Below are 26,384 nucleotides of genomic sequence, written 5' to 3'. Positions count from 1 at the left end.
TGTGGCGGAGGGAAGAGCGGAAGGCCGGGGTGGCCACCCACTTCCTCCCTCGAGGCGCGGTGATATAAAACCACTCCCATTGCCATAGGTCAGAAACCTCCGGGAAATAGCCCTTTGGCCATAAAGCATCGACACCTTTGCTTATTACGGCGCCTCCGCACTCCATGTATCGCCCATCGATTGTCCTCGGCTTCAGATTGAAGGTCTTGAGCCATAAGCAGAAGTGTGGGGGAATGTGGAGGAAGGCCTCACACACAACGATGAACATTGAGATGTGAAGGAAAGAATCTGGAGCTAGATCATGAAAATCTAGCCCATAATAGAACATAAGCCCTCTAACAAAGGGATTAAGGCTGAAGCCTAGCCCTCGGAGGAAGTGGGAAACGAATACAACACTCTCGTTGGGTTCGGGAGTAGGGATAACTTGCCCTTGAGCAGGAAGCCTGTGAAGGATTTCGGCAGTCAGATACCTAGCCCCCCTAAGCTTTTTGATGTCCTCCTCCGTGACGGAAGAGGCCATCCACCGGCCTTGAAGGTTGGATCCGTACATGGATGAAGGTCCGGAGCACTTGGACTGAACCGGGTGTTGGAACTCGAGGTAGGGGAAGGGAAGGATCGAGCGTGGAAAGAAAAGGATAGGTCTTGACCTTTTTATAAAGCGGATGAATATCAAGCGTCCTCCGCGCGGCCGTTTGGAACTTGCCTAATTCAAGGAGTGATACTAATGGAATGGTTGGGTTACCCATGCCGATATTGATGAGAATCCCATGATAAGGGGACACGATCTCTGCTTTGACAAGATGTGCCAATAAAATTGCCTCGCAGACGTGTAGTGGCAGGTTGGAAAACGGTTTGAATAAATAACCGGGCCACGGCGTGATATCACGCTATGGAAAAAATTGTCAGCAGATTAGACTCGTGGAATATTGTACTCTCTACGGTGGTATGTGGGATTTGTTTTGCAGAGCCGGACACGATTCTTGTGTTCAAGATCTATTTTGGAGTATTTGGAGAAGGAACCCGCCTTGCAATGCCGAAGACAATCTGCGCACCGGACTCATCGTCATTGAAGCCTGGTTCAGGGGCTACTGAGGGAGTCCTAGATTAGGGGGTCCTCGGACGGCCGGACTATATGATTATGCCAGACTGTTGGACTATGAAGATACAAGATTGAAGACTTCGTCCCGTGTCCGGGTGGGACTCTCCTTTGCGTGGAAGGCAAGTTCCGCGATTCGGATATGTAGATTTCCTTCTCTGTAACCGACTCTGTGTAACTCTAGCCCCCTCCGGTGTCTATATAAACCGGAGGGTTTAGCCCGTAGGACAAGAACAATCATAATCATAGGCTAGCTTCTAGGGTTAGCCTCTACGATCTTGTGGTAGACCAACTCTTGTAATACTCATATCATCAAGATCAATCAAGCAGGAAGTAGGGTATTGCCTCCATAGAGAGGGCCCGAACCTGGGTAAACATCGTGTCCCCCGTCTCCTGTTACCATTAGCCTTAGACGCACAGTTCGGGACCCCCTACCCGAGATCCGCCAGTTTTGACACCGACAACCGCTATCGCTCTCCATCACCAGAGTCGGGCACAACTTGTTGTAGTAGACAGTCGGGAAGTCGTCGTGCTAAGGCCCCATAGGACCAGCACCCCAGAACAGCAACCACCGCTGACGAAGAATAATGTAGATCGGAAGGATCCAAACCAAAGACACACGAACATAGACGATCAACGATAAGATTCGAGCAAATCCACCAAAGATAGATCTGCCGGAGACTCACCTCCACACGCCCACGAACGATGCTAGATACACTGTCGGAACGAGGGCTAGGCGGGGAGACTTTTATTCCATTTTCAGGGAACCGCCGCCGTCTCGTCTTCCTGAGCAGGATACAAACCCTAATAAGATTGAAAAAAGGACTAAAAACGGAGCCCTTCCGCCAGCCCTTGTAAAAATCCACCGCGCCTCCATGACCCTAGGGCCACAGTAGAAGAGGCGGACCTGCGCCGACGCCGGCGGCGAGAGGCACGAACCCTAACTTTCTTTCTTGGAGGAGGAGGAGGGAATTGGTCGTCATTTCGCAAAGCCATTTATCACCTCACGCCGTTGATTGTGCCAAAATGAATGTTGAAGGCGATCATCAAGCTCCAACATGCATTCCTTTGAAGTGGGTCAGACAGTGTCAAAGGAGGGAAATGTAAAATAATATGGGACCTTGTTCACAAACCAAAGGAGATGGGAGGTTTGGGTATTGTGGACGAGCATGGAAACAGATGGTCGTGGCTTGCTTGGAAGGACCTGGAGCGCGCTTGGGTTAGCTTGGGCCACCCTTGCGATGGAAGTGACATGGATCTCTTTATGAGTGTACCTCCATTAATGTTGGCAATGGCAAGAAGGCGCCCTTTTGGCACTCTATATGGCTTGGGGTCGAAAACCGAAAGACATTGTCCTTTCCATCTTCACAATCTCCAAGCGAAAAAGCGAATCCATACAACAAGCCTTGGAGAACGACCGTTGGATTATAAACATCATCACTAGATTGGGCCTCTCGGTCCAACACATCATCAATTTTTTGAGCTTTGGGTCTGCCTCTTAGGCTTAAATCTCAATGACAACGTTGATGATGAGATTGTATGGAATCGCACCATCAGGAGATTACTCGACTTCTTTGGCCTACAAGGCCCAACTGTGCACCTATGTTGCTTCCTTCATGAACCCGTCAATTTGGAAGATTTGGGCGCCGTCAAGCCATATTTTTTCTGCATGTCTTGTCATCCAAGACCGAGTGTGGACTGTAGAGGCTTTAGCCTTTTTGAGTTAAAACGAAACTTTATTTATTAGCAATAACCAGTACATCGTTTGTGAGAAACATTACAATTTCTCTAAGAGGTTCCTCAAACCAATCCCAAGTCGAAGAAAATCTAGCTACTCTAGCAAGTTCATGTGCTACTTTATTTGCCTCTCTATTACAATATTCAAATTTAGTCATGATAAAATCACATGCATAGTGATAATAGTCATCGAAAATTGCCGTCGCCGCTCCCGCTGACTGCCCTCTGTCATGAATGGTCTCAATCACCTCCAGATTGTCAGAGTTGATGATTAGGCGATTACATCCCGCCCTTTGCGCCAATGTTAGGCCAAATTTGAGAGCTAAGGCCTCTGCCATGAGAACATCTGCGCCGTAGTCGATCTTTCCGTTTCCTCCTGCAATAAACCTACCTTTGTCGTCTCTCAAGACTGCCCTCATCATACTCTTCAGCATGTCATGGTCAAAAGAGGCGTCAACATTGAGTTAAAAAAAACCCTAGGAGGACATTGCCAACCCCCCTTTTCCATGGATGCATTTGAAGATGATGCATTTACAAAATTACATGTAAGAGCTATGATCCCCATTGATATCTGAGTCGCATCCTGAGTTAATTCTTTGTGCAGTAATTTCCGTCTTCCCACCATAGATGCCAAGCTGAGATAGCTATTATTTCTCGAACATTTTGGTATCCCATAATGCGCAATTCTTGATCTGGAAGGAGTAATAGGTATTCCATTGTCGTAGATAGGTTTTAGCCTCGCGGATGGCCAAATTGTAGTTTATGCCAAGTTTGCAAACTGGCACCGCGGCTCATCTGTGAAAACTGAAGGAAGAGTAGATTGGATCGGCGCACCTCATACGGTGGCCTAAGAGGGTTTATATATACGTGCGCTAGGGCATAACGGCATAGCCGAATATACATGAGTTGTTACAGGAGATATACAGATACTAACTACTTCCTAGATCACAACTACATGTTTAACATCCCCTCTCAATCTTAACTTCATACTAGAAGATTAAGATTGCATCTATTTGATACAAAAGGAGCCTCAGCCAATGGCTTAGTAAATATATCTGCAACCTGTTCTTTGGACGTGATGAATCAAACATCAAGAGCCTTCGCCGCAACTCTCTCTCGAACAAAGTGGAAATCCACTTCTATGTGTTTTGTTCTGGCATGAAACACTGGATTCGCCGACAGGTAGGTAGCACCCAGATTATCACACCACAAAACTGGAGGCCGAGACATAAATACTCCAAGCTCTCCAAGAACAGACTGTATCTATATTACCTCCGTTGTTCCATTCGCCAAGGCCTTGTATTTAGATTCAGTACTTGACCGTGAGACGGTGGCTTGCTTCCTTGAACTCCACGAAACCAGGTTGGGTCCAAGAAACACAGCAAAGCCTCTTGTTGATCTACGATCGTCACTGCATCCTGCCTAGTCTGCATCTGAGAAACAACTCAGCAACATGGAGGGAGACTTCCGTATAGACAGTCCCATTCCTCGTGTATACTTCAAATACCGCAGAATGTGTTTGGCTGCTGAAAAATATACCGTGGTTGGTGCATGCAAGAATAGGTAGACTCGATTTACCACAAAGGAGATGTCTGGCCTCGTGAGTGTTAGATACTGAAGAGCTCCAACCAAACTGCGATAATTTGTGTTGTCATCCTGTGCAAGAGGTGTGCCACTCTCCTTGCTGACGCACAGTAACAGGTTTGACAACTGGACTGAACATGTCATCATAGTCCAGACCATACCGTTGCTTGAACCCCCTTCGCAACAAGACGAGCTTAGAGGCGATCAACCGAGCCATCTGCTTTGTGCTTGACCTTAAAAATCCATTTGCAGTCAATGATGTTGACGTTGGGTGGCAGAGCAACAAGGGTCCAAGTGCCATTTTGAAGAAGCGCATCAAGTTCATCTTGCATGGCTTGGTACCAGCCTGGGGACCAGAGTGCCTCACGGTAATCAGCAGGCTCACGTGCAGTCAGGAAGGCATGCTTGGACGGGTCGTAGACGATGGTGCCATCGGTGTGTTGTTTGACATGGCGCGTGTGGTCGCGGGTCCGGGTGACCATGGAATGTCCCAACTAAGCAGAGGAGCCGGAAGCCGCAGAAGATCCAGCGGGCGCAGCAGCAGGAGGATCCACCTAGGATCCCATGAGTTGCGCGACAGGCGGACCAACCTAGGATCCCGTGAGCGGCGCGGCGTGGGAGGATTCTGCACGTGCGATCGGGGACAGCCCCACACCAGGTCCTCCCGCAGCAGACACGGGCGCCACATGGACGGCTGATGCAGGCACGTCGGGTGCGGCGGGAACCGGTCCAGTGGTGGGCCCTACTGCGGGTGGCGACGAGCACTGCACAGGGGCGGGTGGGGCAGGCGGCCCACCCGCGCCGGGCACCTGGTCCAATGGAGAGGCGGGCGCGTCGCTGTCGCGTGTTGAGGGAGAGGGCGCTCCTCTGTCGTCTGCAGACACGAGATCCGAGAACGGATCAGGTTCGGGATCAGCGCCAGAATCTACATGGGATCCTGCGGCATCCGCTCCTGGGATCGTCTGTGGCACATGGGATCCTGCATCCAGATTAGCATCCGAAACAGAAGTGCAATATTTCATGTGGTCATGCGGAAAAAGGAGGATGGCATGTTCTGCAACACGAGGTGGCACGGGAGCGGTTTGGATTTGAGCAAACGGAAAGATTTTCTCATCAAACACAACATCGCGTGAAATATATATGCGAGCCGTGGGCACATGAAGGCATTTGTAGCCTTTTGTGACGGTTGAGAGCGAAAAGCGAGTTTGTGTGTGTTATATGGGCGCAAATTTGGCCAACATGCGCACCCAAAAGTTCTAAGAGACGCATAGTCTGGTTTTTGTTGAAACAACTTTTCCATGGGACTAAGTTTTCCTATGACACGGCTAGGAAGTCTATTGATAAGATAGCACACGGATAGGTAGGCTTCATCCCAAAACCGCAATGGCATATAAGCATGTGATAAGAGCGACGACCCCATGTCAACAATGTGATGATGTTTCCTCTCGGCGGAACCATTCTGTTGATGTGTGTGTGGGCACGACACATGATGTGCAATACCAAGTTGACGAAAAAATGTGTTGCTAAGTTTTTCGTATTCGCCGCCCCAATCAGATTGAACGCAGAGAATTTTGCGAGAAAGGAGGCGTTCAACATGAGCAAGAAAATCACGAAAAACATCAAACACATCACACTTTCGCTTGAGGAGATAAATCCAAACAAATTTACTATAATCATCGATGAATGAAACATAGTACTGGAACCCACTAGATGAAGTCTTAGCGGGTCCCCGCACATCTGAAAACACTAGTTCCAAAGGAAAAGACGAAAGACATGGTGACCTAGGAGACGAAGGCGTGCAGCGTTGTACTCATGCCGGCGCTCAAAAGCGATGGCAGGAGAGTAGAACTCCCCGAGCGTCATGACGTCGAGGCGGGTTGTGGCAGCGGTGATGAGGGGCTCATACTCGCTGTCGAGGCCAGTGATGACAGCAGTGATGATGTCCTCATCACGCATGGCACGGCCGACGGCAGCAAGCTGGTCGGCGTTGGTGCGGATCCTGGCGAAGTACTCCGCCATGGAGAGGTTGTCCTTCCTGAAGATCGCCATGTCCAGCTTGATCTGCACAATACTGGCACGACAATGGGTCTGGTACATCTCCTCGAGATGCTCCCAGATGGCACGGGAGGTGTCAAACCTGATCACCTGTTGAAGAACTTTGTCGGTGAGGGAGGCGAGCAAGTAGCTGAGGACGATCTGGTCCTGGCGGAACCAGGTGGCGTACTCCGGATTGGGAGCACGAACCCCCTTATCATCGGCGGGAAGCAGCCGATCGGGAGCTTGTTCGGTGCCATCAACGTAGCCGGTGGCGTTGGCGATGCGAAGGGGTGGAAGGATCTGGGCTTTCCATGAGAGGAAGTTGGAGGAGGTGAGCTTGGTTGTGATCAGGCTAGCGGAAGGGGTAGGCATGGCGGAAGCAGGCGGGCCGCCGAAGGAGTCCGGCAGCGAGAGGGTGGTTAGGACGGCGGTGGAGGAGGCAGAGGCAGTAGGGGAACCCATCGTGTTGTTAAGCGAGAGGGCCTGATACCATGTGAATACTGAAGGAAGAGTAGATTGGATCGGCGCACCTCATACGATGGCCTGAGAGGGTTTATATATACGTGCGCTAGGGCACAACGGCATAGCCGGATACATGAGTTGTTACAGGAGATATACAGATACTAACTACTTCCTAGATTGCAACTACATGTTTAACATCATCTACTTTTCAAGTGCAGATACACGAGGCGGATTTGGGCTGACATCAAGAATTGGCTTTGCCTAACACACATCAACTTTGAAAATTCGAGCAACTTCAACTCGGTTAAAGATTAGTGGTACTCATCCATGAGATGGTAAATGGCAACGATAATGTGAGGAAATGTGTCTCATCCATGATTTTGTTGGCGTCATCGGAGGTTTGGGATGAGAGAAATACACTGAGTTTTTAGAAACGTGCTATCCATGCCAAGTGTAATAGCGAGTGGGATTAAAACGGAGACTGCACTTGGGGCTTAGCGGGGCCATTTTTGTAACTTGTAAAGCTTTTGTCTTCATTTAAAAAAAAAATCAAACGTCATGCATGCAGTGATCACTGATCAGGGCAAGAGCAGAGAATGCGTACACCATTGGGATGAAAGGAAAAGCACACGCCACTCTCCATGCATGGAAGAACACACAGATATACTGAAGAATAACACGGGGCGTAATGCATGTTCACATATGCCGATATGCGGCCGGCCTTGGTCGGGCCACGGCTAGTAGTCAACCTCCACGTTTTGTTTATGGGGTTTTCAGTTCAGCTGACAGTCCAACATTCCTTGCGACAGCCACATTATTCAATATGGCGCGTCCCTATCACAGGACACGTACTAGGCTTGAAGTGCTGGTGTACTATTATTTTCTTCTCTCCTCTTTTCATTTTCTTTTAGAAATTGCAGTAGGAAAAGGTTCTTACGCAAGTCCATATTATGTCCACCGCGCAGGAATTCTGAAGGTGCCAAATTTTCAACAGGAAATTCAAAGGAAAGAAAACATTTTACTGAGCCAGGAGACCAGGCCGGCCGGCCAGCAGAGACGTGGCATATTGGCTCATTCGCAGTACATTAGTTGAGTATTTCCCTACCTGTATTTGATGGTTCAATCGATGGAGATGCAAGTTGCAAAGAATATTAACAGAGAGAAAGAATCAGGATAAAAGAGTTTTCACAATGAAAAATGCACGCTCCGTGCTCAAACACAGACGAGGTCAACTTTGCACCCTTGGAAACAAAAGAGGGTGATCATCTCTCTTCTAGTGCACCCTACGTACCGATCTAAGTGTGCCGAGTGAAGAATAAACCGAAGTTAAACTGATTGAACAAAGTATTCTAGGTGAACCCATCGATATACAATTGTGTAGGATCATTCCCAATCCCCAGAAGCAGTAAAATCCATGTCGTCGAACGTGGAATTGTCGACCGTCGGCGCCCAGTCCTTGGCACGAGAAGAATTGTCGTTGTCCTTTGTTCCTCCTTCCTGCGAAGGCAGACTTGCAGACCTGCACGTTTACCGTTGGAAATTGTCAAACGACTGTCAATTATGAAGTGAGTAATCAAGCTACATACTATGTTAAAAATTAGGCCATGTGTCGTGCTGAAAAAACATCTGTACGTGTATCTAGTGACTGGTGGGAGCATAAATTCAGCTAGGCGAATCACTGGGCACGTAAACAAACACTTGCCTCTTTTTTTTCTTCTGGAAGAAGCGCGTGGACGACGAAGCCGGTGCCTGGGGCAGCGCATCTGCACATGAATGGTTGGATCAGGCGAGTGAACTGAATTATAGGAGAGAGGGGGGGGGGGGGGGGGGGGGGGGGGGGTTGGACCCTATCCCCGTTAGAAAAACGGATATCAAAGCACATCTCCGTCTCTTCCTCCTCTGGCCTCTCTCTCTCATCTCTCTCTTTCTCCTCCCGCGCATGGATCCATTAACGGAGGCAAATTAAGCATACCTGGAATGAAGTTGGGGGAAACGCGTCCATGATCTCCGGCGGCCGGCACATCGGCGACTTCATCCACTAGCTCGTCCCCTCCTGCGATGATGAGGCGGTCGGCGAAGTCGAGCTGAGGCTCAACCAGAACACCCTCCAGCCAGTTCGCGAACCCCCCGTCGCTGTCGTCGTCGGCAGCAGGGGGGGCCGCCACGGCCCGTTCGGCGACGGCATCCACAAGCTCGTCCCCTCCTGCAATGACGAGGTGGTCGGCGAAGTCGAGCTGAGGCTCAACCAGAAGAACACCCTCCAGCCAGTTCGTGAACCCTCCATCGCTGTCGCCGCCGGCAGCAGGGGCCGCCGCCGCTGCGGCCCGCTTCGCGCAGCAGGGGCTTTTGGCGTGCCGCCGGAGGTGCGAGGTCCCGTGTTTCTTTGCGCTGGCTTGGAGGGTGGTGCCGCACCTCTTGCACACCGCCATGGCACCCGCGCCGGTGCCGCCGGGCACGAACACGATGACGCGGTCGAAGTCCTTCCACACCGAGGGTTTGCGCCCCCCAGTGTTGCCGTGCTTCGCCGACGCCATGATCCAAGCTCCTTGCTCCACTGCATGTACGCCGTGGTGCGTAGCTAAGCTAAACGACCGGCGGCGAGGAGGAAGGGAGCACGTGGCCGGCCGTCGATAGGGAGAGAGAGAGAGGGCTTAGCTAGGCTTGTTCGCTGTTGTCTGGTGACTTGGGCTGCCGCTGACAGGTGTATATATGCTGCCACGTACGGGCCAACCCAAGGGCAGGCCCGAGGGCGTGCAACTATGTATCGCTCCAGGGCTGGAGCTCCTGCCTAATGAATTGCACCTTGGAATGCATCCTAGCTAGTGTTCTGCTGCACATGCCGGCGCGGCAGCAAAGTGGTTGAACGGGAGAAGGTGACGAGAGACGCTGGCCCGTTTATTTGCACCAGGCCACCAACCACGCTAGCTTTTTTTTTTAGGTGTAACTAGGGATTTTATTGATCAACCAAAGCCTGGCCACAAATAATGTCTGGCGGGTTCCCTAGCCACAAATGGCGTCCAGTAGGGAGAGACGAGGCTGCCTTTGCCAAGGCATGAGCCTCAAAGTTTGCCTCCCTACTTTCAAAATGAAACTTAACTTCTACAAAGTATGTAATTCTAGCTTTAATCTCCTGAATTACAAAAGCATAAGAGGAAGAAGACGCCGCCCCCTTAATATCCGAGACAACCTGCATGCAATCCGAGGCTATTATCACATGTGTCAACAGAAGATCTTGAGCCAAGGCAAGCGCCTCATTGCACGCGTGAGCTTCCAAGCTTGGGGCGTCGACTAGGCCGTCAAAGACCACCACTGAAGACCCCAGATAGTTGCCCTCTTTGTCCCGACACACAGCAGCAGATGCACAAGTTCCTCCTTGGCGAGAAATAGCCCCATCTACATTGATCTTCATCGCATCTTCTCCCGGCGGGATCCACCTGCGTGGCCTTGGTAGCGTCGGCTGTGTAGGTCTCGTAGGTGCACGTTTGGTAGCAATCTCCAGATCCTCCACGTACCTGTTCACAAAACTCATCGTTGAAAGTGGGCTTTGGAATTCGTCGCCGTGAATCGCTTTCCTTCTAGCCCACCAGATCGCCCACATGGTGATGAGTACCCTTGCAAGGTCCTTTTGATTCAAAGTGTCAAAAAGCCAGAACAACCAAAGCCTTGCATCTTCACTCCTGTTTGATATCACATGCTCTAGGGTCTCCTCATCTCCTAGTATCCACACACATCGTGCCATCCGGCATTCAAACAAGGAATGACGCAAGGAATCCACCTCCTCATCGCAGAGTCCGCAAGCTGGGGAAGTGGCCATGTTTCGCTCTTTGCGGACTACACCAGTCGGTACCGACATCTGTGCTAATCTCCATACAAAAACCCTTATCTTAGACGAGACTTTAACCTTCCATAGTTGAGATCATGCTTTTTCCACATTTGAGTGGCTCGTCCTGTGTTCTAATCAATCCTCTCTCTGGTGTTTTATACCATTGATCATCTTGTATGCTGAATGCACGACAAACACCCCTTTCCTATCATAGTGCCATGCCCAGAAATCATGTTGCACTTGGAGACTTAGTGGTATATTCATTATGGTATCCACATCCGGACTGACGAAATGCTCGCTTAGAACCTGTTTGTTCCATGTACGCGTTGTGGCATCAATTAACTCTGAAACGAGTTGCGGCGGATCAGGTGATATGGTGCATATGGGCTTCAGCTTATAGTCACGCGGCAACCAGTTGTCCTCCCATATGCGGGTATCTGTGCCCGACCCGATCCTCTTGATTAATCCCAGAACGAGCAATTCTTTCCCTTCCATCAACGATCGCCAAACTTGGGAGGGATGTGCGCCTTGTGTAGCATCAAGTATGTTGCCTTCCGGGTAATAGCGAGCTCGTAAAACTCGAGCACTCAATGATTCAGGATCTTGCAATAGCCGCCATACTTGCCGGGCTAATAAAGCCAATTTAAAAAGCTCGATGTTCCGGAATCCAATTCCACCCATATATTTTGGTTTGCACATGGTCTTCCAAGAAACCCACGCTGGCTTCCTTTGACCCCATTTACTGCCCCACCAAAACTTCCGAAGAAGACTGTTTAGGTGTTCAATTAGGCCTCGGGGCAACATAAAGCATGACATTGAGTAAGTCGGGATAGATTTCGCTACAGATTTGATGAGCACTTCTTTCCCCCCAGCTGATAAACATTTCTCCATCCATCCTTGGATGTGCTTCCAGATTCTGTCCTTCAAGTATTTAAAACTTCCCTCCTTTTTTTACCTACATCTGTGGGCAGTCTGAGATATTTCTCTGACAGTGTTTCATTGTGGACATCTAGAACGTCTTTTATCTCTTCTCGTGTGGCTTCTGGCACACCCTTACTGAAAAAAAATCGAGGATTTATCGGTGTTAAGACGCCGTCTCAAAGCTTCACAATACATTCTCAGCACCTCTCGTACTTGTGCAACGCTCTCACTGTTAGCTTCCTAGAACAAGAGACTGTCGTCTGCAAAAAGTAAATGGTTGATTGCTGGAGCAGAATTTGCCACAGACAGCCCTCGGATCCCCACCCCTTGGGCCTTTAACAGACACGAGAGACCTTCCGCTGCTAACAAGAATAGGTACGGGGATATGGGATCCCCTTGTTGGCCTGAAATCATGTAGACTACCACCATTAAAAAGAACTGAAAAAGTGACTGATGACATGCACCTCATAACCATCTCTGTAAAACGTGGACTAATGCCCATCTTCAACATTACTGCTTTCAAGTAAGGCCACTCAAATCTATCATATGCTTTCATCATATCCAACTTCAGAGCCACAAAACGATTTGCTTTCACTCTCCTGGTCTTCATATAATGCAGGCACTCATAAGCCGTTATGAAGTTGTCCGTGATAAGACGTCCAGGCAAAAAGGCGGACTGCTCCTCAGAAATTACCTCGGGGAGAATAATCTTCAGCCTGTTGGCTAAGACCTTTGGCACAATCTTATAGATCACGTTACAAAGACTTATATGCCAAAATTGTGCTAACATTTTTGGACTAGCTATCTTGGGAATAAGAACGATGAATGTACGGTTAATATCCTCCGGTGAGTCCTCTCCATTGAGCAATCTTATAATCACGCCGGTTACCTCATCACCACAAACATCTGAAAAAGTGCCTCTTTTACTTCCTCTTTTGTGTATTGTGCGTTGAGCCTTGCATTCATATTACCATCAACTCTAACAGGAATGTGTGACAAAACTTCCTCTATGCCAATACATCCTTCCGATTTGTACAAGTTTCCATAACTCATTCGTCATCTCAGCCATCTCCTCCGAGTCAGAAGTGATTGTCCCATCAAGTTTCTGAAGTTGTGTTATGGTATTCTTGGCCCTTCTAGCACTCGCTTTCCTCTAAAAATATTGTGTATTGCTGTCGCCCACGGATAGCCAGTCCATGCGTGATCTTTATCTCATGATAATCTCCTCTCGGAACGACATCTCAACAATCTGGTCCAAAACCCTTTTCTCTTCCTCTCCCGGCCCAACATGAGTCGGATCCTCTCTAAGCACAATTAGCTGCTGCCGCAGCCTTCGCAGCTCATGTCTAACTGAGCCAAATGACAGCTTGCCCCAATCTTTCAAAGCAGTCCCTACCGAGGACAGCTTGGCCGCAAGCTGCGCCAAAGTTTCCGCCGGCTGATCCCGATTCCAGGCCTGCTGAAGTGTCTCACCGAACCTGTCATCACTTTCCCACATGCATTCATAACGAAACAGCCTCTTCAAAGCAATTCTTTGATTGCTTGCCTCCATCTCATTGATCAATAAAATTGGGCTATGATCTGATTTTGCTGCAGTAAGATGCTCAACCGTAGCATACGGGAATAAAGCTGACCAACTAGCTAGCCAACACTCTATCGAGCCTTACCCTACAGTATTCTCCCTCCACAATTTTCTTCTCAAAAGTCCAATCCAAACCTTTATAGCCAAGGTCCGCTAGCTCACATACATCAACTGCTTCTCTGAAGCACTCTATATGAGCACTTTCTCGCTCATTTGGACCCATTTGCTCTTCTGGCCTCAAAATTTCATTGAAATCTCCCATGCAGACCCATGGCAGTGCATTCTCCCCACGTAATATTTTCATGGTATCCCATGTCTTGTACCTCATGCTCCTATCTGCTGCACCATAGAAACAAGACAAACGCCATGGGTCCTTTCCCGACATTTTCACCACTGAATCAATATGATAGCGAGAATAAGTCTTTATTTCAAGATCAACATTATTTTTCCAAAACAAGCATAAACCTCCACTCCTACCACTACTATCTACTCCAAAACAACCTGAAAAACCTAAAGTACCTGCCAATCCTTCCACATGGTACTTTGCCAACTGCGTCTCCACAATACAAAGCACCGCCGGCGCACACGCCTCCACGAGATCGCAGAGCTCCCTAACCGTCGCGGGGTCGCCAATCCCACGGCAGTTCCAACACAAAAGCTTCATTGGGCTCGGCGGTCCTCCTCGAGGGAGGCTGCCTTCTCATCATATTCCGCATCTTCCTCGTGACGCCTATCATCCTGCTTCCTCCTCTTCACAATCGGGTTTCTCCCTGGTGTTGAGGATGTCGCCTGGTGTGTATCTTCTCCTCCATTCTCCAAAAACAAGACCGTTTCGACCACCTTGCCCTAGAGGTTAGGGAGGCCTTGTCCTATCACATTGACTGACCCATCTGCACGCACGAGTCTTTTGCGGGCGTTCGGGTTCTCTTCTGAGCTGACCTGATGCATGTAATACATGGTCTGTGATCCCCCATCCTCCCCTTCAAAATCCCTCCTATCTCCCTCCCTCTCTCCTCTACCCTGTCTGCCCCTCTACCTCCTCTTCCACCTAGACCTCCAGACCTACCTCCTCTTCCCCTTCCTTCCATACTACCCCTACCTCCCCTGTAGTGTAAGCCGGCTGGTCCGTGCTCCACAGAAGCCAATCTCCCCATTCACAAGTGTGCGTGTCATGAATTTCGTCTCCGCACTCCTCCACTGTATGCCCCATCAAACCACAGAAGTAGCAAAAGTCCGGCAACCTCTCATACTAAACAAGGTATTTCTTCCTCTTTTGAAGTGTGATCGGAACAAAACACACAAGTGGTGTGTCAACATCCACAAAAACTCATGCTCTCAATGTGCTTGAAGGGTTTATCTTGCCCTCATTGACTATCACTGTAAAAGGTGGTTCCCCAACTTTGGTAGCTACCTTTTCTGCTAATTCTTTCTTAGCTATCAAACCATCCGGCAAACCCTTCATTCGAGCCCATACTGGAACTTTATTAAGTTTGTATTCTGCCACATCAGTAAAACCATCATATTCCTGTACTATTACCGCAGCATAACGGAAGATCCATGGCCCCCCATCCATAATCCGCTTCCAATCGCCGAGACAATGGCACTGGAACAAGAAGAGATTGGGTCCTTTAACATTAAAAGTCACACCCTGCGCAGCCGCCCAGGCGTTCCGCATCTGCCTCAATAGCGCCGCGTGATTGAAAGGTTTGGTGGTATGGACACGAAACAATCCTAGCCACCTCACCCCCTTGATCACTTCCTCTACCTCCCCTGACAGGTCAAGATCATCCTCCTCTCCATGCAGCTTCATACCTGCAAATTTGTCCTCTAGATCCGGTTCCCGGCCATAGTAATCCCACTCTTCATCTTCCTCCTCTACCTCTTCTCCACCCCTACTCCCGCTACCTCCCGATGGACCCCTGCTAGTCGCCCCTTCACTTGACATCTTGAGTTCTCCGCTCTGCCTCCTGTCCGCTGGATCGCCTTCCTCGCTCACCGCTGCCTTCATCTTCTCTGCCTCCCCCATCACCACCGCTGGTGGTGGATTCACCATGCAAGCGAGACTCGCACTGTTGCTCGTGATGTTGATCCCCCCGACACCCGATAGACTCGGCCGCCGTGATTTTTTACGTGGACTCACTACCGGAATCGCCCCCTATGCCGACGGCCAGGGCCGTCGGCATAGCCCTGAGTCCCGTCGGGATAGACCTATGCCAACGGCCCCCGTCGGCATAGGGCCGTCGGCAACATATGCGTCGGCACAGCCAGGGAGGCCGTCGGCATAGAAAAGCCGTCGGCATATATGCTACGCCGACGGGGGCGTACATCTATGCCGACGGCCCCGCCCGTTGGCAACAATCACGCCTAACAGCGGCCGCCATCAAGTTTGGCCAACGACAGGATGCCACGTGGCACCCTTATGCCGACGGCCTAGCCGTCGGCTTAGTCAAAACCTACGCCGACGGCAAGACCGTCGGCATAGGGGTGCCAAGTGGCATCCTGTCGTTGGGCATGGACAAGGGCTATGCCGACGGCCAGGCCGTCGGCCTAGTTTCAAACTATGCCGAAGGCTAGGCCGTCGGCATACTCCTTCATACAGAGTTTCCAGTTGCTGACGCGTGGCACCTACGCCAACGGCATAGCCGTCGGCTTAGTTTAAAAACTATGCCGACGGCTATGCCGTCGGCATAGGTGCCACGCGTCAGCAACTGGGAGCTCACGCCAACCCTATGCCGACGGCATAGCCGTCGACATAGTTTGCTTTTGATTTCTTTTTCTTTTTTTTGTTTGCTTTCAAATCAGTTCAATTCAAATAACAGCACATATCAGCAGCACATATATAACAGCACATATCAGCAGCACATATCAGCAGCATCATCACAACAATAATGATCATCATCACACACAAGTCTAAATGATCATCATCACAACCAACATAAGCATATAGAAAAGCACCACACACAAGTCTCTAAATGGTCATAAACACACACAAGTCATCTCAAGCATCATCACCACACACAAGGCTTAAGCGCCATGACGTGAGGACCGCGGAGGTCGTCACCGCCAAGACCGCCGAAGCCCAGGTCGTCACTGCTAGTGGCAACGCTACCGCCAAGACCGCCTCCACCTCTGCCGCCTCCACCTCCGCCTCCGCCTCTGTGGATCGGAGTGGTCGGGCTCCGCGTCTCCGGAGTGCTGTGAAGACCACCGCCAATGGTAGATCCACCTGTTCCCCGGATGTTGAAAAGACATATTAATGGGATATATGACTGTGTTGAAAGGCATGACATGCTTTGGGTGAATAGATTGGGGATGAACTAACCGGTGAGGGGCTAGCATTCTCTGCCACAAACTCCTCAAAGGTCAGCAGCACTAGTTTTGCTGGAGGACATTGTGGTGGCGGCAACTGAAGACTCCTGCCGGCCTCCATATCCTGAAAAGCCTGATTCATCTGGCGATCCCTCTCCACTTGGTGTTCATAAAGCCTCTCATGCCATGCCATGGTCTCTTGGCGTGTGTACTCTAGGTAGGCCTATGGTATGACATGATGGAACTCATAAACTACTAAATGCGGAAAATGAAATGAGCAATGAAGATAAGAGGGAAAATACTTATAGATTGTTGCTCCTGAAAGAGGGACTTACACTGGTCACTGGCTGGCTCGTGCGCTGGCTCAGGCTCGGGTCGATCCGACGAAGCTGTGTGTAGGAGATACTAGGAGGGATCACAGCATCGAGAACCGCCTCCCGGCCGTGCTCCTTGGGCCCCATGCTCACCACCGCCCTGTCATCCAAAGCCGCCGCAATGGGGTCAGGTGTGTCAGGATGTAACTTCAGATACGCTTCAGAGTAGGCCTTCTTCCTCCCCGCGGTCTTCTTGCCGTAGTACTTGGGCCCGTCAGGCTTGGAGTCCTTCCGCGTATGGGCGATCTCCCACGCCTGCATGTCTGAGAGCGGCCGCTTCAGTTTCTCCTCCTACACCACCAAACAGAGGTTAGTCATACATAAGAAAGTGATGGTAAATAGAAGAAGAAGAATGTTTAATGGGGTTAGTCATACATTAACTGCCTTGTGGAGATAGTGGTTTCGGTTCCCCTGTGCATGTACTCCCTCCTTCCCTCGGTTAGCCTTGTTTTTGACTCTCATAGCCGCCCAGGCTCCAGCTTCATCACACCAAAGATCCACCAATGCCGCCCAGGACTCGTCTTTTCCATAACACCAATTTGGTAACACCTACATAATGAAAGCATAATGGCATAATGAAAGCATAATGGCATAATGAAAGCATAATGGCATAGTTACCTTCAAGAACTCGTCCCTATCCAAGGTAATGCCCATCCTTCGCGCGTCGTCCTTGGTCATCTTCACACCAAGATAGTCGTGATGGTATGTCGAGATGGCCACATAACGCACCTCGTACTGCATCTGGCGGGCCTTCTTCTTGCATTGGTGCAGCACGATCTGGTCCGCTCTGACCCTATGCTCCGGAAGAACTCGATAGAATTTCTACAATCATGCATGAAACAAGAATGGAAGAAGATATGAGTTAAATCATTCATGAAACTAGAATGGACTTGTGCTTCTGAAGAGAACTCACCTAGAAAGTGGTGATCACGGCCTTGGCATGGGTCCCATGGTCCGCGTGGAGGGCCGCTTCCCAGTGCTCCCAGCTCGTGGCCAAGACCCGATGGTCCGGGTGCCTGACTGGATCCGGACAGTACAACCCCGGCCAGTGTAACTTCAGCAAGACGGTGATGAGGCCGTTGGGAATACGGACCCCTTTAGAATATATCCAGTTGCTGCAAAAGAATGAACTATTAGCATGTGACAAGCAAAATAAATAACAACCGGAATGAGCATGTGACAAGCAAAATAATGAAATTATTATAAAGTGGCACTTACTCTTTCCCCGTGGGCTCAATGAGCCACTTCTGCTCCTCACTAGCAGGAACCTGCTTTGGTAGCTTTGCGTTACCACGCAGCCACCCCTTGTTGTCAACCCCCTCCCCGCCACCACCATCATCCCCGCCACCACCATCATCCCTGCCACCACCCTCCTCCTCGACTGCCTCCCCCTCCCCAACCTCCTCATCCTCATCATCCTCCTCCTCCTCCTCCTCCACCTCCTCCTCGGCCCCATCCAGAACCTCCTCCTCCTCCTCGCCTGCCTCGTCCTCCTCCTCCTCCTCGCCAGAGGAGGGTACCTCACTAGAGGAGGGTCTCGAAGGCAACACCCCTAAGTCGGTGAGGGTGCGCTCTTTCTGGCTGCGACCCCTTGTAGTGGCTCTCTCCCCACCACCTCGCCCTCTAGAGGCTCTCCCCCCGCCCCCTCCTCCTCTAGGGGCACCTCTCCCTTGACCTCCCTGTGAGGAGTCATCGTCAAGTAGCCGGGGGGGGGGGGGATTACGTGCTCGACCACTCCGACTAGGCAGGCCGGCGACCTTGCATAGGAAACCCACACCGTCGGCCTTCCCCTTGCCCATGTTCCACGAACCTGCATTGAAAATAAAATAAGCAATTAGTAAATTAATAAAATGAAGGAAAAGGCATGATAATAAACACATTAATAAAAATGCATAAAAAGGCATATGCCTAAACTATAGAAAAAAGGACTTGAAACGTACATCTGCTAGAAACCATATGAATCATCACTGTTGTAACCTCTTTCTCGGTCCGTCTCATCATCACTATCAATCATATCATCTTCGTTGTCTGACGGAGGTGGAGGCTCTTCCTCGTCGTCAGCGTCTTCGTTTAAGTTTTCTAGCATAAGTATGTCATTTTCATTGACAATGGTCTCACCATCATTCCGTGCATCGTCGTCGTTTGGATCCACATCATCATCACCCAATGGTCTAGCATCATCGTTTCTATCCACATCATCATCATAAGGTTGCTCTTGATAGAACACTCCCTCGTATGTCATGGGGTTAATGTTGTAGTATTCGTCTTCATTCGGGTTCGGTAGCTTACCATGTGGCGACACCTTGAACACAACTTCCCAACCCTTTAGGTACTCTTTCTGGCATGGGTAAGGCAGATAATATACTTGTATAGCTTGGGTAGCCGCAATGAAGAGATCGGCTCCGGCATAGACGATTGATGATTTAACTTCGACCAAACCAATGGAAGGCGTATGTTTTACACCCTCCCGCGGATTGAACCATCGACATTTGAACACAGGCAGACTTAGGGTCTCGCGCCCCTGGTGGAATTGAATCTCGTATATATTTTGTACCCTTCCGTGGTAGTCTATTGAATTTTGACAAGGGTGTACACTCTGGTATTTATAGTTTTGGGATCAGGCCGGCTGTTCTGGTGCTCCTCTGTATGGAAGCGATACCCATTCACATCATACTTTTTACATGTCATGACGGCAGGGTCAAAACCCATGGAAACCCATCTCAATTCATCATCCATAGATATGTTCGGATGTTTTCCCTACAAGTATAATTGAAATTGTTGCGTGCATTAGTTAACTAATAAATGTTGAACTAGTTATTTAATAGGGAGTGTGGAAAATTACTTTCTCCATGAACCAAGCAACAAAAATTTTACGTCTAGGGTTTCCATGACGGAGAAGAGTAAGTGCCTCCACCTCAGTAGGAGGATTCATTCCCGTCCATTCCTCTTGAACGAAATCACTAGAAAAAAGAAATGTGGTGTTAGACTAGGACTAAGTGAACATAGAACATGATGATATGGAAGACATAAAGGAATGGTGTAGTGGTATTACCTCATCCACACTTCCTCAACTTCCTTGATGTTGTGCAAGATATAGAACATAAGGTTTCGAGGCCCCAGCCCTCCCACCTTGCGCGTTGAATAGATGGAGCCTGGGTTGATACTTCGGCTCTTCTATATTGTATCGAGGCACCTTGTTATGCAGATGGGGAACGTGGTCTGGAAAGTATGATGTCCTGAGGTCTGACACCTCCTCTAGGATAACTGCGTCAGCTATGGAAGCTTCAATATTAGCTTTGTTTCCACATTTCTGTCGGAGATGCTTGTTCTGTCTCTCAGGGCCGTACTGCCAGCGATTCTGCACAGGCCCGCCCAACAATACCTTGTTCGCGAGGTGTAGAATGAGATGTGTCATCGGTGTAAAGAAGCCTGGCGGAAAGATCTTCTCTAGCTTGACTATCAACTCCGGTGCCTTCTTATGCAATTTTTCAATCACGTCTTTACTTACTTCGTTAGCACAGAGCGCGCGGAAGAAATGGCTTAGCTCGGCGAGCACTCGCCAGACATGTTCGGGGACATAGCCTCGAACCATCACCGGCATTATCCGCTCAATCCATACATGGTAGTCATGACTCTTCAGGACGGTCACTTTGCCAGTTGAAAGATTGACCCCCTTACTTATATTCGATGCATAACCATCGGTGAACTTCAAAATGTGTTTCAGCCAGATAAGTACTTCCTTTTTTTCTGGTGGTTTAAGGACAAAGTCAGCATCTGGCTTGAACCAGTTTTTTCGACCGCCTGTGGGAGGCTTCATGTTCAGACGTGGTCTATCACAAATTCTCTGTTGATCGGCTCTAGCTTTAACGTTATCCTTCGTCTTATCAGGAATGTTGAGGATCGTGCGGAAAAGGGACTCTGCCACATTCTTTTCGGTGTGCATCACATCGATATTGTAAGGAAGTTTGAGGTCCTTGAAATAGGGAAGCTGCGAGAAGGGGGTTATGTGAGTCCAGTTGTGCGTCTCACCATATCCCTCGAAGCCTTTGGCTTTGGCTTTGCCTTTGCCTTTGACTTTAGGCTGGAGAGCTTTTAGCTGAGTAAGAACATCTGCCCCCGAAAATGTTGGAATCTCGGTTACTTCATGAACAACCCGACCTTTCGTAAAGTTCTTCTTGTCTTCCCTGTCTGGATGGTCTGGAGGGAGAACTGTCGATGCAAGTCAAAGGCTACATACTTGCCACCCTTACTCAGCCAAATCATTTGCAGAGCCTGCATGCACACTGGGCATGGCATCTTCCCACTTGTACACCATCCGCAGAATAGAGCATAGCCGGGAAAGTCATGCATGCAATAGTGCAACCAAACTTTCATCAAGAAATTTCTCTGCAGATCCCGGTCGTATGTCAACGTCGGAAAGTACCAAGAATGGTGCAAAGCATCCACTAGCGGCTGCATAAACACACCCAATTGCTTCCCCGGATAATCAGGCCCAGGAATGATGAGCGACAAGAACATGGTCTTGCGTTGCATTAGGGCACCGGGAGGAAGATTGAGCGGAATTACAAACATGGGCCAGCAGCTGTATGGATTGGACGACATACCATATGGATTCAACCCATCACCTGATATGGCTATTCTGACATTCCCAGCCTCGGCTGCTTCCTCGGGGTATTCTTCATCGAACGACTTCCATGCTTCCCCTTCCGATGGATGCACGATTTTTTGGATTGTACCTTATACCTTCCTTGTGCCATTTCATCATTTTGGCAGACTCCTTCATGATGAAAAGGCGCTGCAGTCTTTTTATAAAATCAAGATACCGAAGAACCTTAACGGGGATGGTTAGCTGCTTTTTCTCACCATCCTCACCGACCACCTCAATGTACCGAGACGAACCGCACTGCCTACAGTACTTGTCATCCGCATACTCGTGCCTAAACAAAAGGCAATTCTTCGGGCAAACATCTATTTTCTCATAATCCATAGAGAGTGCCTTCATGATTTTCTTTGTATCGTACATGCTTTTCGGCAGTTCATGACCCTCAGGGAGGCTGTTAGCCCATACTCCCAAGAATGCTTCGAAGCATTTCTGGCTACAGCCGTACTCAGCCTTGACTGCAATCAGTTGCGAGATGGCATCCAGCTGAGATATTTTCGCACCCGCATAAAGAGGTTTCTTCGACGAGGCCAGGACCTCCAAGAAGGCCTTTGCGGTTGCCTCCGGCTCCTCCGGTTCATTCTCTGAAGGTGTCGCATTTGCCGCTTCTGCAACAATGACATCATCTAGCATGTCCCTGACCCCGTCGTCCTCATATCCATCGATGCGTTGTCGCATCACCTCCTCTCTACCACGGTCCTGCTCGGCTATGTTTATCGGCGGCATGTCAAAGTTTGGCATATATCCGTGCGTACGAAGGTGCTCACTCATGTCCGTCTGATTTCTACGGTGACGTCTGGCACATCTCGCACAAGGGCATGGTGGGATAATTCTCATTGGACGACGAAATATCTCCTTCAAATACACATCGGTTTTCGCGATCCACTCTGATGTTACTCAATTTCGACGGATAAAACCACTATACATCCACTGATTATCTGCCATCCTCTGCTATTTTGCAAGCCACACAACATAATTAAGGATTCACTTAAATTAATCACATCAAATTTTCAGTTTCTACCGCGTTGAATCCACCTACATCTCTAATAGGTAAAGATGGGTCCTAATCCCACCCGAGGATGTGTAGATTGAGTACGTTCTCCATTCTACCCCGTTCCAAGACAAAATTTCAGCAGCACCTCCCCGCTGTTCTCCAGATACACGTCTCGGCAAATAGCCGAGAGAATGTGCTCCGGAGAACAATAGGGAGGCGCCGCCGAAATCCTGTCTCGGAACGGGGTAGAACATGGAGAACATACCCAATCTACACATCCTCGGGCTGTCCGTGGAAAACGCTGGACAATCCGAAAGAGCTGCGGTGATAAATATGCAATTGAATGCATATTTATCAATGCAACCCTTTCGGACGGGAGACGCCTAGGTTACGCCAGTTGACTTGAGAATGAAATCTAGTGACATCAAAAAATGGAGGAGATGGACTTGTAGCTCACCCTCGGCTGTAGGGGAAGGAGTCGAACAACAGAGGGATGCTCAGGGAACAACGCGTCGGACGACGGTCACTTTGATGAAATGCAACACCAGAAAGCCTGCAAATTCCATCGGGACAAAAAATTTAGAACATCACAACTCATAAAGCATATTTAAAACATTTAAACATGCATTCATTTATTTTTGCATCATGTAGGCAAAAAAACTAAAAACATTAACAATATATTCATCATCGTCATCACATATTCATCATCATCATTATCACCTATTCGTCATAATCATCGATTCATCTCATCGAACCAATTTTTTTTTGCAAGATATGCAACATACAGCATCTCATCTAACAATTTTTTTTACTACCTATCTCACTATCTATCTAACTATCTAACTATCTACCTACTAACTATCTCACTATCTATCTAACTATCTAATTATCTACCTATCTAACTATCTACATAACTATCTATCTAACTAGATATCTAACTATCTAAATATCTATCTAAATACATATCTAACTAGCTACAAAATTACTAAAAAACACTAAAAATACATAAAATTTTCACCTTCGAGAGGGCCGGCCGGAGTTGGGGTGGGGAGGCGCGGAGTCGGGGCGGGGAGGCCGGCGGGGGGTCGGGGCGGGGCGGCCGGCGTCAGGTCAGGGCGGGGAGGCCGAAGGGGGGTCGGGGCGGGGCGGCCGGAGGGGGGTCGGGGCGGGGCAGGGCGGGGTCGGGGCTAGAAGGTCGGAGGCGGGTCGGGGCGGGGCGACCGGCGCGGGGCGCCGTGGAGTCAAGGTAGGGCGGCCGGCCCGGGGTCGGGGCGGGGTGGCTCGGGGTCGGGACGGGGAGGCGCGGGCGGCGGCAGGCTCTGGGTAGGGCGGCGCGGGTCGGAGCGGGGAGGCGCCGGCGCCGGCGTGCTCGGGGCGGGGCGGCGCGGGCGGTGGCGTGCTCAGGGCGGGCGGCGGAGGAGGTGGGCGGTGGCGGTAGGGGTCGGGGTCGGGTGCGGTTGAGGGAGAAAATGAGTGGAGGAGGTCGGGTGCGGTCGGGTGCGGTGCGGATAAGGTTGGGCCTATGCCGACGGCATGGCCGTCGACATAGGCCTGGGCCCACATGTCAGCAGCCCGGGGGAGTGGATAACGTGCATATATGCCGACGGCCCGGCCGTCGGCATAGATGGGAGGCCTATGCCGACAGCTAGGCCGTCGGCATATATGCAAACCACAATTTTTTTTAAATAGTCCCACCTCGCCGAGGGGAAAGCAATTTGACCTGTTTAAATAGTTCACTAATCCATACGTTACAAGCTCCGGTATTCATTAGACTTATATGAAGAAAATGGACAATAACTCTGAAACTTTCAGTGCCCGGGCAGCCGGCCCGGTGCCCGGGCACTAAAGGTTTCAGACTGATAGTACGTTTTCAATGATGAATACCATAGTTTTTAATCAATTCAATTATTACATTTTTATATTTTTAGTTTACCGTCTGTGTGGGACCCGGTACCCGGTGCGACGACCGTGACACCGGGACCCTGGGGGGTTAGGCGGTACGGGGGCCGTAGGGGGTAGCAATGCCACCCGAGCATCACACTGGGACCTCATACATGCCGTACAGTGTGCTGGCATGTCCGAAAAGGCGGCACGCGTCTCCGGGGTGTGCCCCTCACACGGACGGCACCGCCGCCGGCACCTGAAGGGGGGAAACGGACGCGTCGGGTCTACATGGAGGGGATCTTACTGTGGGTTTGACCCGGATGTTGCTCTAAAGTGTTCGTATGGGCTGACCTAACACGACCGGGTGGATAGTTCCACTGGTCAAAACTCGCCCGTGCAAAGTCTAAGGGCTAGATCTCGTGGTCAAACGCTACAGGGTTAGGCGGGACGGGGGCCCTGGGGGGGGGGGGTAGCAATGCCACCCGAGCGTCGCACCGGGCCCTCATACATGCGGGGTGGTGTGCTGGCATGTCCGAAGAGGCGGCACGCGTCTCGACCCGACGCGTCCGTTTCCCCCCTCCAGGTGCCGGCGGCGGCGCCGTCCGTGTGAGGGGGCACACCCCGGAGACGCGTGCCGCCTCTCGGACATGCCAGCACACCACCCCGCATGTATGAGGGCCCGGTGCGACGCTCGGGTGGCATTGCTACCCCCAGGGCCCCCGTCCCGCCTAATCCTGTAGCGTTTGACCACAGGATCTAGCCCTTTGACTTTGCACGGACGGGTTTTTACCAGTGGAACTATCCACCCGGTCGTGTTAGGTCAGCCCATACGAACACTTTAGAGCAACATCCGGGCCAAACCCACAGTAAGATCCCCTCCGTGTAGACCTGACGCGTCCGTTTCCCCCCTCCAGGTGCCGGCGGCGGCGCCGTCCGTGTGAGGGGGCACACCCCGGAGACGCATGTCGCCTCTTCGGACATGCCAGCACACCACCCCGCATGTATGAGGGCCCGGTGCGATGCTCGGGTGGCATTGCTAGCCCCCAGGGCCCCCGTCCCGCCTAACCCTATAGCGTTTGACCACGGGATCTAGCCCTTTGACTTTGCACGGACGGGTTTTTACCAATGGAACTATCCACCCGCTCGTGTTAGGTCAACCCATACGAACACTTTAGAGCAACATCCGGGCCAAACCCACAGTAAGATCCCCTTCGTGTAGACCCGACGCGTCCGTTTCCCCCCTCCAGGTGCCGGCGGCGGCGCCGTCCGTGTGAGGGGGCACACCCCGAAGACGCGTGCCGCCTCTTCGGACATGGCACCACACCACCCCGCATGTATGAGGGCCCGGTGCGACGCTCGGGTGGCATTGCTACCCCCAGGGCCCCCGTCCCACCTAACCCTATAGCGTTTGACCACGGGATCTAGCCCTTTGACTTTGCACGGACAGGTTTTGACCAGTGGAACTATCCACCCGGTCGTGTTAGGTCAGCCCATACGAACACTTAAGAGCAACATCTGGGCCAAACCCACAGTAAGATCCCCTCCGTGTAGACCCGACGCGTCTGTTTCCCCCCTTCAGGTGCCGGCGGCGGCGCCGTCCGTGTGAGGGGGCACACCCCGGAGACACGTGCCGCCTCTAATTTGGCCATGGCACCACACCACCCCGCATGTATGAGGGCCCGATGCGACGCTCCGGTGGTATTGCTATCCCCCAGGGCCCCCGTCCCGCCTCTTCAGACATGGCACCACACCGCCCCGCATGTATGAGGGCCCGGTTAGACGGGAGGGTGTACCTGAGGGGTAGCAATGCCGCTAGGTGTTGCTTTGGGCCCTCCTACGGTTGTGGAAGCGTGGTGGCTAGCGCAGGCACCCGACACGCAGCTCCGGGTTGTGCCTCCCATCTCCGGCGTCGCTGTGGGGC

The 26,384-nt window shown here is 50.7% G+C and overlaps 2 protein-coding genes across 3 annotated transcripts in view; one reads left to right on the top strand and one right to left on the bottom strand.

Moving 5' to 3' along the window:
* Nucleotides 1–26,384, top strand: part of LOC123072249 (putative F-box/FBD/LRR-repeat protein At1g78760) — a 171,198-nt gene that overhangs the window by 110,911 nt on the left and 33,903 nt on the right. The gene's annotated exons all lie outside the window — the stretch shown is intronic.
* LOC123072251 (uncharacterized) lies at nt 8,046–9,712 on the bottom strand. The gene is made up of 3 exons (XM_044495824.1): nt 8,889–9,712; nt 8,619–8,679; nt 8,046–8,435 (listed from the first exon to the last, which is right to left on the bottom strand). Exons 1-3 carry the CDS (start codon nt 9,448–9,450, stop codon nt 8,300–8,302), a joined length of 759 nt encoding a protein of 252 aa, XP_044351759.1. The 5' UTR covers nt 9,451–9,712; the 3' UTR covers nt 8,046–8,299.

Source organism: Triticum aestivum, chromosome 3B, assembly GCF_018294505.1.
Source record: "Triticum aestivum cultivar Chinese Spring chromosome 3B, IWGSC CS RefSeq v2.1, whole genome shotgun sequence".
Lineage (NCBI taxonomy): Eukaryota > Viridiplantae > Streptophyta > Magnoliopsida > Poales > Poaceae > Triticum > Triticum aestivum.
This window is presented reverse-complemented; position numbering and strand designations above follow the sequence as displayed.

Excerpts from the sequence above, each read along its gene's own strand:
- LOC123072251 (XM_044495824.1), bottom strand. The coding sequence starts at position 9,450 with ATGGCGTCGGCGAAGCACGGCAACACTGGGGGGCGCAAACCCTCGGTG. Across the intron at positions 8,680-8,888 it reads TTCCCCCAACTTCATTCCAG|ATGCGCTGCCCCAGGCACCG; the intron begins GTATGCTTAATT and ends ATTCATGTGCAG. Across the intron at positions 8,436-8,618 it reads TTCCAGAAGAAAAAAAAGAG|GTCTGCAAGTCTGCCTTCGC; the intron begins GCAAGTGTTTGT and ends GTAAACGTGCAG.